This window comes from Taudactylus pleione, unplaced genomic scaffold (genome assembly GCF_031769625.1).
Source record: "Taudactylus pleione unplaced genomic scaffold, aTauple2 ptg000395l, whole genome shotgun sequence".
Taxonomy (NCBI): Eukaryota; Metazoa; Chordata; class Amphibia; order Anura; family Myobatrachidae; genus Taudactylus; species Taudactylus pleione.
This window is the reverse complement of record NW_028284796.1, coordinates 2,891,964-2,906,713: the sequence shown is the minus strand read 5'-3', so window position 1 is coordinate 2,906,713 and position 14,750 is coordinate 2,891,964. Positions and strand designations below refer to the sequence as shown.

The 14,750-nt window shown below is 42.7% G+C and overlaps 1 protein-coding gene across 2 annotated transcripts in view; it reads right to left on the bottom strand.

Moving 5' to 3' along the window:
• Positions 1–14,750, bottom strand: part of ATR (ATR checkpoint kinase) — a 169,392-nt gene that overhangs the window by 91,719 nt on the left and 62,923 nt on the right. For both annotated transcript variants that reach the window (XM_088446273.1, XM_088446274.1), the window contains 10 exons: positions 12,783–12,968; positions 12,606–12,698; positions 12,175–12,305; positions 11,937–12,080; positions 10,940–11,033; positions 10,725–10,850; positions 6,438–6,644; positions 5,898–6,011; positions 5,503–5,618; positions 3,945–4,065 (listed from right to left, as the gene is read on the bottom strand). In XM_088446273.1, the coding sequence (XP_088302399.1) occupies positions 3,945–4,065; positions 5,503–5,618; positions 5,898–6,011; positions 6,438–6,644; positions 10,725–10,850; positions 10,940–11,033; positions 11,937–12,080; positions 12,175–12,305; positions 12,606–12,698; positions 12,783–12,968 (1,332 nt within the window). The remainder of the gene's footprint in view (positions 1–3,944; positions 4,066–5,502; positions 5,619–5,897; positions 6,012–6,437; positions 6,645–10,724; positions 10,851–10,939; positions 11,034–11,936; positions 12,081–12,174; positions 12,306–12,605; positions 12,699–12,782; positions 12,969–14,750) is intronic.

The window sequence follows — 14,750 nt, the reverse complement described above, 5'->3', positions numbered from 1 at the left end:
AATAAAGACGCAGATGATCAGGCTCACTCACAGGAAGTGCGCCTGTCTTTGACGTGGTGGTTACAAAAGTCTCATCTCAGCAGGGGACGTCCGTTTTGGATTTCGAATTGGGTCCTTCTAACAACGGATGCCTGCCTTCGGGGCTGGGACGCTGTGACAGGCCCACAAGTCTTCCAGGGCCAGTGGACGTCAGAGGAATCGGACCTGCCAATCAATATATTGGAAATTCGAGCAGTGTTCAGGGCGCTGCAGCATGCAAGACCGTTCCTGCTGGGGAAACCTGTGCAGGTTCAGTCAGACAACGCCACCACGGTGGCTTACATAAATCGTCAGGGAGGAACTCGAAGCCAAGCGGCTCTAAAGGAGGTGTCCCGCTTTCTGACTTGGGCAGAAGGCAATCTTCCGGCCATTTCGGCTGTCTTCATTCCGGGTGTGCTCAACTGGGAGGCGGACTTCCTCAGCCGCCACGATGTACACCCGGGGGAATGGTCTCTTCACCAGGAGGTGTTCCAACTCCTGGTGGACAAGTGGGGTCTTCCCGAAATAGACCTCATGGCCTCCAGACACAACCGCAAGCTGTTGGCGTACGGATCCCGAACAAGAGACGCAGGAGCTCTCCTGGTGGACGCTCTGTCGGCAGGATGGAACTTCCAATTCGCGTACCTGTTTCCTCCATTCTCCCTGCTGCCTCGAGTAATTCGAAAGTTCAGGCAGGAAGGAGGCAAGATCCTGCTGGTGGCCCCTGCGTGGCCCAGAAGGAGTTGGTACTTGGATCTCCAGTGTCTATCCATCGACACTCCTTGGCTGTTACCTCAGAAGCCGGACCTATTGTTTCAGGGTCCTTGTCTCTACCCGGACCTGAGTCGGCTATCTTTGACGGCATGGCTCTTGAGACTTCTCTCTTGAGGTTCAAGGGTTCTCTAGAGCGGTGGTCAATACCATGTTACATGCTCGTAAGCCGGCTTCAGCTAGAATTTACCACAGTGTGTGGCGTCGCCCTAAAGCGTACGATCCTCGCGAGTTTAGAATATCGAGAGTGTTGGCTTTCCTTCAGGCAGGCTTGGATTTAGGTCTACACCTTGCTTCATTGAAGGTGCATGTTTCTGCCCTGTCGGTTTTGTTTCAACAAAGGATTGCTACGCGGCCTGATATCCATACCTTTATGCAGGGTGTCCTTCGCATCCAGCCTCCCTATGTCCATCCGGTAGCTCCATGGGATCTGGCTGTGGTCCTGAAGGCACTACAGGATCCTCCATTTGAACCTCTGGGTTCTGTGGATCTGAAATGGCTTACGGCAAAAACAGCGTTCCTTTTGGCTATTGCTTCAGCCAGAAGGGTGTCGGATTTGGGGGCTCTTTCGTGTCGTCCCCATTTTCAAATTTTTCATTCGGATAGGGCGGTACTTCGTACCCGTCCCGAATTCCTTCCTAAAATGGTGTCTAGTTTCCACATTAACGAGGAAATTGTGGTCCCCGCCTTTTATTCATCTGATCTCACAGCTGGTGAGGCTTCTTTGCATGTGGTACGGGCTCTGCGGATTTACGTGGACCGTACCAGTTCTTTGAGAAAATCGGACTCTTTGTTTGTCCTATATGCATTTCATAAGAGGGGTTGGCCTGCCAATAAACAGACTTTGGCACGCTGGATCTGCATGGCGATCTCTGAGGCATACACTCATGAGGGACTTCCAGTGCCACCCTCTGTGAAAGCTCATTCTACAAGATCTGTGGGACCTTTGTGGGCAGCTCCACGTGGCGCCTCAGCTCTTCAGCTTTGTAAGGCGGCCACGTGGTCCTCTGTCCATACTTTCGTCAAACATTATGCCTTTGACACATTTGCTTCTCAGGATGCTTCCTTCGGGCGGCGGATTCTCCTCTCGGCACAGGAGCGTCCCCTCCCTTGAAGGATACTGCTTTGGGACATCCCCAAGGTAGCCCTGTGGATCCCTAAGGACCCTGAGGTAAACAGGAGATATGGTAAGAACTTACCTTTTGTTATCTCCGTTTATACGAAGTCCTTAGGTTCCACAGGGCGCCCGCCCTGACGCCCTGTGCTTCCGTAGGGTGTTGTTCTGGTCGCCAGTTTCTGTCTCCCTTTTCTATGAGAATGTGAATCATTGTGTGTTCCAGACTTTCTTCTTCCTTTTTCCTCTCTCCCAGCCTATGGCTTGATACTAAAACTGAGGTGCCTTGGCCTGGGGACGGGGTATAGGAGGGGGCCAGGTGCACCTGGGAGGACATCTTTAACTCTGTGGTGCCCATGGCTGGAGCCAAGCCCTATACCCCAAGGTATCCCTGTGGACCCTAAGGACTTCGTAGAAACGGAGATAACAAAGGTAAGTTCTTACCATATCTCCTGTTTTCTGTTCACATAGATGCAATAAAGCTCTGAAGATGCAGCATGCAGTGATTTCTGACCGAACTACTCCGTTATGATAAAGGTGTAGTATACTTAAATCACTTCAACCTGCTTAAAGGAGAGCAACAGATCACAATTAAATGCTGGTGCTTTTCTATGTTTAAAAGGTGTCTTGTTCAAAGCATGTATTTATGTATGAAAACATCCTAATAAGTTCACAAAAGTCATCATTGAAAATTAATGCAATTAAATTATGCAAGTGACGAGAGGTTATTGTACCGTTGATGGGGATAACCAACTTATCAATTAGCTATGTCACCATAGAGACAATAAAATACAATCAATGTGTATATATAAACACACAAATCTATTATTAAAAGTCCACACATTACATGCAAAAGAGTATTATACAAAGGTATATATCAAAGTGAAGACACCATCTGACATACAAGATTAGCGAAGCAGTATGCCTGACAATACCAGGAGTGTTTAAACTCATATACGTAGTTTGCCATGCTGCTTTCCTCTGCAGCAATCTGCCATGTTCTGAGGGAGTCTCAGAGACCCAGAGACTGACAACTTAGCAGTATTAGGGGTTAACATATCAAGCGGTGAAGGGTGGACAAGTGAAGTTGGTGATAGCAACCAATCAGCTTTAAGGTAGCATTTATCAAAAGTATTCCATAAAAGAATAGTTAGAACCTGATTAGTTGCTATGGGCCACTTGCTTGATACATCAACCTCTTAAGGGGCCTATCCACTATGTGACCTGAAAGACTGAACATCTAGCGTTCAGACCTTCAGGTCGCCGAGGTGCGGTGCCCGCACTGAACGGCGTCATTCAGTGAAGGAGCCCGACCTATCTCTGAACATGCCGAACATGACGAGCGCCGTCAGGTTGATGGGCATGTTCAGCAGACAGTCGGGGTCGGCAAGGACCCAGCGCGCACGCGCATCGCTGGTCCTTGCCAGCTACACATTACCCGACTTTGTGAACAATGTGACCAAAACCTCCTGATTTTGGTCGGATTGTTCACAAAGTCGGGTAATGGATAGGCCACTTTACCCTGCAAAAAAAACAAAACTGTGGAAAGCTGTTTATTACTTAGAGGCAACTTTGGATTTAGCATGCCTTTAAGCCCAGGCATGATATTCATAAATGTTACCAACTACTGTTTATTTGAAATAAATCCCCAAGTACTAGTGATACTCACAAGTAAATATAACCAAAAATTTTACAAAAGATATGCTGAGATGCGTTTTTTATGCTTCTACACAGGAAAAATGCTAAAAGGAGAACTGGAAAGTTAGAAAGATTTGGGCAACAGAACACAATGGTCGTGCAAAGTGGTCGCAGGTACCATGATTGCACGACAAGTCGTGTAGTGTGTACCCAGCTTAAGGGTAATAGAAACAGTGGAAGGGTGATAGAAACACTTATTAGTGTAAGGGTGGCAAAAACAATTCTTAGTGTAATGGTGGCAAAACAATTATTAGTGTAAGGGGGATAGAAACAGTTATTTGTGTCAAGGAAAATAACTTAGAAATGTGTCAATATCTTGTTATTGGTCAATGCACTACTCTACCTTTGTTATCAAGTAACCGGCCCAGGATGCAGACCAATCTGCAAAGTTATTACCCAGCCTGCTTAGGTAAATGGGTTTCTTTATCTTAGCCCAGTTTACAGCCTTCCGAGAACTCTTGTACCTGTTAACAAAAAGTTATTTCAAATGCAGTGTCTTTGTGCAGACATGATATAAATGACCATATAAAAAAAAATACAGTGCATGTTTGTACATTTAGATCTACAATATATATATCTGGTTATACTGGTCCCGAATAAATCAAGTCCGCACACGGCACTACTAATGCAAATTACTGTATTTGGAAAAATCGTTGAAACTTTTTATTATGTTATTTGCCATCATTACTGACACAGCAGCCTGAGGATGGGGTCCGAAGAGATCCCGAAACGTTGCTGTTATTGCTGTGTACTGAACACATGTACTAAACTGTACCAAATACAGTAATTTGCATTAGTAGTGCCGTGTGTGGACTTGATTTATTCGGGACCAGTATAACCAGATGTTGAACACAACACGTGCACACAAAGTTGCATCATCACAACCGAGTGCCAGATTCTTGGAAAATTTTATAAATATATACATACATACATATACACACACTTATTAGGGAAGTCTGGTAGCAGTATTGTACAGTAAAGTCTATTACAGGGAAGTCCAGCAATGGGTAAGCTGGAAAGTATATAGGTGACCATGCAGATGTGTCCTCATACATCTATCCTCCATGCGCTACAAGTCGCGCCACACATAACGCGTGAGCTCTGTGTGCTTCGGTAGCGCTGCGAGTCTTTTGTGCAACTTTTTACCTTCAAATGCATTTTATTCACACAGTGATGCGGGTAGCTAGCACAAGCAGCTTCTGCTGATTAAAATGATATGCAGAATGCCTATGTTCTCTGTGTGACTGCGGGTATATCTGCATGTGAAATGCTACGTTACAGTGTTCAGCGGCTGTAGCGTTTCGCATGTAGATACACCCACAGATGCACATAGAACATAGGCATGCTGCATATAATTTTAATCAGCAGAAGCTGCTTGTGCTAGCTATTGAATAAGACACATTTAACAGGTAAAAAGTCGCACAAAAAGATGCTAGGCGCTACCGAGTCATGCCATGGCGCAATTAGAAGGGCTGTTTAACTCGCAAGGAGGCTAGCTGTATGAGGACCCATCTGTACATAGGCCAATTCTGACTGTTTCACCTCCGTCTTATGTTGCCAATTACGATGTTGAAGACTACATTTACTGGCATGCCCAACAATGATCTATCAATTTCTATAGATGCATGATATGACAAGAAACTAGATTTGGGGCTACACTCGCCATATTATCAGAAAAATAACCATATATAGCACAGTATGTGGCCAGTATAATAAATTAGACATTTGTTGGTGTAACACACACAAGTTTTGAGGGGCGGGAAAAACTGAAGGAGTCATTACTGATAAATTACTATATATGCAAAACAAGCATGGATGCTGCATGGATAGGACAGCAAAATTTTGGTTTGGCAGCTAAGTCCATAATACAGATTTTCGATAATGGGTGAGATCAAGAATACCTTGTGTTAAGATGAGGTTCCAATATCTCCTGAACATGTTCTGGAAATCTTCTCCAAAGCCTCCGCCCAGGACAATCAGTCCTCCCCTCTCTGCACTCATAGATTGACAAGAGCTCCTGCAGTAGTATAAAGTCAGGGGTGAGACCATATCTGCTTCTGTTGATATTGCTGGGCTTTGTTTCTTAAGTAGTGGCAGCAAAAGTATGAGCGATAGAAAGAGTAGAACAAAACTTATTTTTACATTTATTGTTACCTTCACGTCGTCATTAAAAAAAAGTTTGAAGTTGTTAGGTACTATAAATTGCATGTTCCAAACTTATATGGGATATTTCACTACTCCACATCCTGACACAGAAAAGAACAAGAAAATAATGACGTTGGATTCCAGTATTCACCTGAATAGCGTAAGCGGCAGAATCCTGTGCCCGGACATTGTCAGCATACGCAAGAAATGCTCTGGTCAGCTCCATAAGTAGCTCATAGGCAAAATTCATATCTTCAACTCCAGTCTAAAGAAAAGTGTCAGCAAATACCATAGTGTGAAGAGTTATTATTGTAACTTTAAAATAGGACTACTGAGATATATTATGCCTACGGACATGTATTAGGTCTACTGACTCAATACAATATATAATCCTCTATTTTACTAATACTATATTGTGTAATAAGCATTCATTATAGGCAGATTGCACAATCTTACACCATCTACACTAGTGGACTGAAATGACTGGGAGGCTTATTACCAGAACTATTTACCACTGCTTTACACCAAGCCTGATAGACCATTTGCTTATTGTACACATCACATATTATACAATAACATAAGAACATTTGAATGGAAGGGAATGCAGATTAATGTTGCAAAGCCTTGAACACATTAATGTCAGCGCACATTATACAGCAGTGAATGAATGATAAGCTGTCAGCTTACGTACTACAAACGTAGAGCCTTTGCCTTGTGTATCACTAACTGAGAAATCCAGCCTTCCAGGATCAATGGCACCCAGCTGTCCAAGGCATTCACCACAAAGCAGACGTGCCTGTGAGCTGGCATCTTGACATCCTATTAACAACACAGTCACCAGCTGAGAGATAACTGGCTCTACAGTCTCACTGTCTGTCGAATATTGCAATAGTTTAGCCTAAAAATGAGTTTCAAGACATTCATATTAAAAAGAATCCATACATCAGCAATATACAAACAAACTACAGAGCAAAGGGAAAACTTTAAAACTGGATTTGTTTGTACTCACCATAAAATCCTTTGCTTAGATTCCATGGGGGACACTGGAATACGAAGGCATAGGAGTGGGTCTAAGGAGCTTGGCACTGCAACCTAACTTGTTTAAACAGGATGCGGTTAAGATACCGCCGCTATCCCGGCGCTAGAAGCTCGACCAGGGACTAAAGATAGGCATCTAAATCCCGATGCCTCGGCACCCCGAACAATGGTAAGCTGGGGCTTTACAACAGTAAGCCGCAGGGAGAGAGGGTTAGGTTTAGGCACCCCCCGTGGAGGGTTAGGCACCACTGGGGGGAGGTTAGGGTTAGGCACCACTTGGGGGAGGTTAGGGTTAGACACCACTAAGGGAGGATTACCAGCCCTAGTCGGGATCTTCACTGTTCGGGCTTCTGGAGTCTGTATTTGGTCCCCGAGAATGGATATGGCGGCATTACATACCAATTCCGTTTAAACGTTGGCTCCTCCCCCTTCAATTATCCTGAAGCCTCAAGCTCTCAGTATATGACTAAAAAAGCCCAGAAAGGAGAGGCAAAAGCACAGAAGTAGTCTACTAAAAACATCAAGAATACAGTATGTTACACATATAAACAGTAAGAGAAGGAAAAACAGTAAGGTAGCAAACACCTGAGCTGGGAGGGTATCCAGTGTCTTCCATGGAATCGGAGAAAACTATTTTACGGGGAGTACATAACATCCTGTTTTATCCTTCTTCCTCTGTTGGACACTGGAACACTGGGGATGTCCTAAAGCTGTCCCTGTGGGAGGGGGCGCTGTGTTGCAGTTCGTAAAACTTTGCACCCCTAGGAAGCATCCCTGAACACGAAAGTATTAAATTTATAAAATCTTACATTATGGTGAATGGAGATCGGTGTTGCTGCCATACACAGCTGCTCAGCGGAGGCACCATGCAGCGTCAGCCAAGACAAGTGAGCAGTAACATGCTCAGGGACTGGCCAATGAGACGCAACATAGGTAAGCACATATGACATCTGTAATCCAGCAGGCTATAGTCTGTTTTGACACTGGTCATCCCCTCTTCTGGGAGTCGAAGAGTACAAAGAGACTTTCCGTTATACGAAGATTTTTAGTCTGCCCAATATACATTCAAAAGATTCTTACTACATCTAGAGACCGGTAACCTGAAAATCTGTAGATGAAGCAGAACGATCTACAGCTGAAACCACAAATTCTTAGTTAATGTGGAATATTGAAACCACTTTAGGTTGCAAAGATGGATTCATTTGTAAAATTGCAAGATGGTAATGGACAATGAAGAATGGAGAATTGCAAAGTAAGGCACTGAGGGCCTGATACAAGGATGTAAGCTAATGCCACCGCACCTGCAAATTTGTATGCACCAGAGTCATCTTGTAAGAACTGTAAAAGGTGCGTACACACTAGACGACTTGCAAAAGATGCAATGTTGTAAACAATTTCCCTTGAACTCCCCCAGAGACTCCCCGACACTCCTAGACAAACGATATCTTGCATAAACTGTGCAATCTGACCAATGACCTTAATCTCGTTAACAAGATTGCCAGATCTTACTGCAGGTAACATCTGAGGATACGACAAATGACCACGGGACTGAATATCAAAATCTTTAACGTTAGTGGACTCATCATGATTTGTCATTCCAATGCGTCGGAATTGGCCAAATCATTCAAAATATCGTTTAGTGTGTACGCACTTTAAGAGTCTGCTAAGACGGAAAATGGACGTAGGAAAACCCTTTGATTTGTACCAGGAAATATATGATTTCCAGATTCTTTGGTTCTTTGCGGAGGCCGGTATTTTGGCTTTAAGCATGGTTTGAATGTCAGGATCTAAAAAACCCTTTGCCTTTAATATGAAGTACTCAACAGCCACCCCTTTCAGTCATTCATGTGATTAGTCTCTGAACAGTGGCTACATTTTAAATTATTTTTAAAAATGTACTCTCTCCTTCATCTATTTGAGGACACTGCTAGACCTTGGGGTTAGTGAGAGTTGAAGAGCCAGCACTAAATAGGTTAACTTTTCCTCTCCTCTAACCCCTTCCTCTGTTATAATTTAAGCGCAAGGAGAGGTCAGCATTAGGTTAGCTAGGTGAATTTTTTTTCCATTACTCTCTCTCTCTCGTAAGGCCTGTACACACTAGACAATATCAGGAGCGATTTGGCCGATTCAGATGCATCGGAACGACAAATCGCTCATATCTCCAGTGTGTACACTTTCTCATGATCAAGTGCACTAAGATTTGTAAAGACCCTGGGTGCGGATGAAAGACCGAAAGGAAGCGCCCAAAACTGGAAATGATGGGAAAAAATGTCAAACCTTAAGAGGGCCTGATATCGTGGCCAAATGGGGATGTGCCGATATGCATCCTTCATATCCAAGGAAACCATGTATTCCCCCCTGCAATGACTGACCTTAAGGACTCGATTTTGATATTCTCTGTTCGGAGATATACAGTTAGGTACTTCAAATTAAGAATGGAACGATAAGAGCAGTCTGGTTTTGAAACCAGAAAAATGTTTGAGTAAAAGCTCCAGGCCTGGAGTAGATCCGATATTGCCTTTTATTTTACAGCTAAACGTTTAAGGTGATCTTTGGGAAGAGCCGTGGTAAAGAAACAGAGAAGGAATCCGCAAAAGATCTATTTTGTAACTACTCTAAATAATTTTTCTCACTCATATCTGTGGTCTGAGTACATAAACTACATAACTTTCTAGCAGCCCTTAAGATATATAGAGGGAGGAAGACAAACTGTATATATAGTCACAGCGCCTTTTGTCTCCCTGAAGGCTGTGCCCAGTCTGAGGTAAAACGGCACATCTGCAGCTGGGTGCCTTTTTCTCTCACAGTGCTGAGGGATCTGTGAGGGGAGATATATTTTGGCGGGGTTTCTATGTTAGAAAGCGCAGTGAAAAGAAGGTTTTTAGTCAACGATTAACCCCTCCCTCTCCAGGTGTACGAGCAGGGAACCTGCCATTTACAAAAGCTACCTGTAGCTCCCCGCCACAGCTAGCCGCCGTTTGCCCTGCTCTACTCCTTGGTGCAATGGAGCAGGATGGCTGTGGCTTGTATAATGACACTTCCTGTCATAGACCGGAAGCACTTACCTGACTACCATGTCTCGGTGTGCGGTCGAGCTCGTCCCCTGGTGGTTTTCAGATAACATCCCCCAGAGATGCATCCCGCGATGGGCAGCACTCTGTGGTAATGTGGAACAGGATTCCCAGCCTGCCCCAGCCAGAAAAAATAAGAAAAAAGCTGACAACTAAGAGCCTGAAATAATTCACCCAGCTACTCTGAAACCTTGAGAAAAATTGAGAACTTGAGCCTTCAGGGGTATAGAAGAGGAGCAGCCAACATTCAAACAGGTTAGGTTGAAGTGCCAAGCTCCTCAGACCAACCCCAGTCTTGCAGTGTCCCCCGGAGGAAGAAGGAGAAAAACAAGTTACAGTTTATATGCATAAAGCCACAATAACATTCCACTTACTGTATATGTGTATATATAGTTTGCTATTTTTAGTGGAAAGGATAAATAATCTAATGAGAAAAACGAGCAATACACCATCTGAGCAACCTACTTGTCCGCTCTACAACACTTCACCTGCCTCCTAAACATACAATGTACTGAGTTAAAAAGAGCATCCACAAGATGATATGTCATTTTTTTGTTTGTGGAGAAGCTACTGCATGTAGAGTAACCATAATTGTAGCCATTTCCAGAATACTCCAGCTCAGAAAAGTGGGACTGGTATTTATATTACACATACAAGTGTAGAACAGCCCCTTTAGGAATCTGCTGTTCACATAAAGCAGTTACCCAATTTAAAAATAAACCAGGAACAGTCTCTCTGCTGAGCTGACTGTTGCTTAGAATAGGTGAGTGCAGGCCAGGCATATATATAGTTTTGAAAAAGGTTAGATCTTATATTAACCAAATATCTTTGTATCAGACAAAACCTGGGCAAATCAAAAAACTTGGTACCTGATTTTTATACAGTGTCTCCTTTAAACTGGTGAGAGCATGAATACGAACATCCACATTTTCATGCTGAATAGCCTTTATTGATAACTGCATTGCGGTCTGCAAATCTGTGCTTTTAGTTGTTTCCTGGAGATGAAACATATATAAGATGACAATATTGCGGGGAGGTTAAGTCCTGTGCCAGATGCATCTATAGACTAAATCATACAACCTACTTTTCTGTATTCCTGGAGAACCTTCAGTATTTGCTTCAGCTCTGGGTGGTCTGGCAGGAAATATATTTCATGCAGAAAGTCTTGAACAGCATCTCTAACAAAGGATTAAACCAAGTTAAACCTATAGTACAAGACTACAGAAATAAAAGCCTATACCTTTTAAACAATATTTATGTTTTCTTCGTTATGAGCCTGGTACAGATTTGCATGCAAATCGGCTGCATTGCAGTCATGGAAATAAATGAGCACTTTCACCTGTATTCAGAGTTTGTAGCATGTATGTGGATACACAGCCCCTATCCATCCGCCTCTGAAAGTAGCTGTCATCGCTATTATTGCAAACTCGCACCAGCCCTATCCTTGTTGCAAGAGGTCAGTCTGAAATCTATGTGCCCTCATTTCTGAATAAACCACAATTCCGTCTCAACGCTCAGGACCTACTGATGGAACACTTATTCTATGCACAAACCCCCCGTTGCTGCCCAGTTATAGCCACAAATGCGGATACTGTTGAGATATGTATGTCTCTGAATCCCATAACTGCAACCGCCAAATGGACTTATGTGCAACTCTGAATCCGGTCCTTTGTGTCCAAAAAGAAACCACGTTTTATAAGAGAATGCAAATAATATTATCCATCTATTTAGTCCAGCCATATACTGATCCATGCTGGGTGACTTCCAACCACCAGAGCTCTTGGGAGGCAGGGGCACTCATCAAAGAAAGCCACCTGGGAGTTAATTAGTATGTGTCCCCCAACTCTGAACATTTACATAAAACTTGTACAGTTTTATTTTGCTCTCTCCTGGGTGAAGAAATAATTAAGAAAATATAGAATTTTGTTCTATGTGCAAAATGCAATTCGTACAAAAATAGTTTTATTCAATTATCTTAAAATATATAGACAAAGCTCAAATACAACACATTTACACATTTAAAAGAAGTTGCTTAAATCAGTCGCAGTCTACTTTTCTCAGCAAGGGTTCGTCCAACCTACCTGTTCTCTACTATGAGATAATGGAAAACAGACACAGTTTCTTTGGGATGGATGTGTAGCAGAGGCAGTAGGGCAACTATGACATGGCTGAGAAGTGAGCCCAAGTATGCTTGATCCAAGCATCGAACAAACAAGTCCCATGCTCTAAATAACACCAAGAAAAAGAACTATGAAGCACCAGAGATGTAACTGGGCAAACCCAACTTTACTACAAAAAGTACAAATGTCTATATAATACCTGCAACACAGCTCTGGAAAGTCCTCCTTGTACCGAAGACCAGTCCTTAGAGTGGTCATCATCTTCACTCTTACAGAACTGATATGTTTGGGACCCATGAGCTTCATCAGAGATACCAAACTGTTTAAGGCCTGACAAGGGGGAATACAATACAATACGTCTGCACAGAAAGTCACTAGATACTCAGTATAACTTGGATGTGTGAAATACATTATGTTGATCCAGAAGTCTAAATAAGAAAACATATTTCAAGAATTGCATACTGACATCAGAATGCAGAACCTAGAATTTGAGTTGTATATTTATTATAGGAACTATAAATATGTACAATACCTTCAAATAAGAGTTATTACTGTAGTTATTACAAAGGGCTTATCTAAAAAAAAAAAAAAAAAAAAAAAATCAGTCCTCATTGCAAGCAAAGTGCTTACCATCTTTTTGTCTTCAATGCCAATACTGGAACTCAGTAAATGCATATTAAAGAAAGCCAGAATTCCAAGAAGTTTCGGTTGTAGGTAATCTGCCTGTAGCAAAAATATCCTAAAATGTCACAAGTGTAAACATGAATGTATAAAATATTGTAGCTTTATTATCTAATGTTATCTGACCATTATCTCTTGTTTAGTGATATTCTTGGGTCCTTGGTAAGGATCATCACTGGAAGCGAAGGAGGCCAAAATTGAGAGTCCATTGAAGACTTGCTGGTAGTGCTCACCAAGACGCAACAGTAGCTCATTGTGCAGTCCTTGGTAATCCTGTCTGAGTAAACTGCCCAGCTCAATCTCTGTCTCATTCTGTTTATTGGAGCAAAGCACAAAGGCATCACAACGTGGTAAAGACAGGAAATGGAAAACGCAGGAAAACACTCAAGCATATATACGTATTTCTCAAAGGAATGACCATGGCCCATTAAATGTGAAGCTATAACAAATAAGTTTGATCTGAAATTATATTCAGCATCCATTCAGATCTGTGAAAAAACTGTTATAACTGTATAAACCTGTGAGATTCATATAACGGAGATTTTTTCATTGTAGATTAAGCCTGCTTGCTTCAGAAAAGAGATCACTGCTCCCCTATTTTAAGTTGGCGGACAGTCAGAGTGTAGGATTCAAAAATTGTTAGACTACACAATCCCAGCAAGGATTTGTGCTGTCCATATTTACCTCCCTGTAACTGAAAAGGACTTTAGTGTCCAATCCAGAATCTATATACAATCCATGTATGTACTGTACTTTCCAACCACTACATCACAGACACGAGTCTGGAGGCAATTCACTTTAAGAGCAAAGTTCTTTATAAGCAAACTTACTCCATCCCAATGTATTTACATGTAGAAACAAGAGTGGTAATAAAAACATAAAATGAGCAAGTAAATCATATCAGAACATGGCTAAAAGGGGTGGGTAGGTCTATGTCCTCCACTGGCTAAAAAAAAAGGAATAGTAAATACATCCATTTCACCTTCAGACATCTTGGGTACAAAAACTTCCACTAGAGGAGGGGTTTTCCAAAAATACTGAGAGAAGGAACAGCCCTTACTAAACCACTGCCTAAGGAATCTCTCTCTTAGGGGCGGTGTCAGTTGAAGCAACAATATTGATCCAGGAATTATGGAAGGATGGTTACCATGACACCTGGAGGCAGTGAGCTTATAGAAGAGGGTAGTCCATTAGTTCATAAGCTTCCATACCAGTCAACAATGACTGACAAGGCGCAGGCACCATTTCTGATAACAAAAAAAAGAATTGCTAAATTAGGAGAAAAGGATTAATCTTAGCAAGGTCTACATGATATCCAAGTGTATAGCTGGAACTCCTTCTCTGACAAACATCAGCAAGAGAAGTAATGATTACAGCGTGCAGAATACTACTGACTCCTGTAACATAATGAGAAAAAGGAGACCGAGCAAACAACTCTGAACTTCTCCTTATGAAAGCAGCTGCTCAGAGGAAAATGGCCTTCCAGGACAGCATAAGCTAGATTGTGGCAACTGAAAAGCCATTGAGATCCATTTTAGGAGCCATGTTTGACCTCTAAAACCATCTGAACAAATGCAAGCTGTTAGGTGGTTGAAAACCAGTTATTTTCTTAACTGCTCTTGGACATTGAAGACCTTGTGCCATTAGAACAAGTGTTACAGGACAACATATTGGTGCCGATAGTGCAAAAAAACGGAGAAAAAAAACTACTTACAGTATACGACGGATGTGCAATATGTTTCCAGATGCACAAAAACTATTATATTTACAAACAAAGTGAACATTATATTTTTGCCAGGGGAGTCTATGCATTGTTGCACGCGCTCAAACCACTTGGTGAAGTAGCTGGACCAATCCGAAGCAGGTGTGTATTCTACATGCTGGATGAAGGTCTCCACTGCAGCTTCCCGTGACTCAAAGCGAATCTCACGCATCTTGCGCTTGATTTGCGGGAACACAAACAAGTCACAGTGGGCCAGGTTTGAACTGTACAGCGGATGACCTAGCTTCTAGATGTGTTCATGGCCAGAAAATCCATCACTGTCCTGGACTTGTGGGCAGGTGCATTGTCCTGATGGAGAAGGGCACCACGAG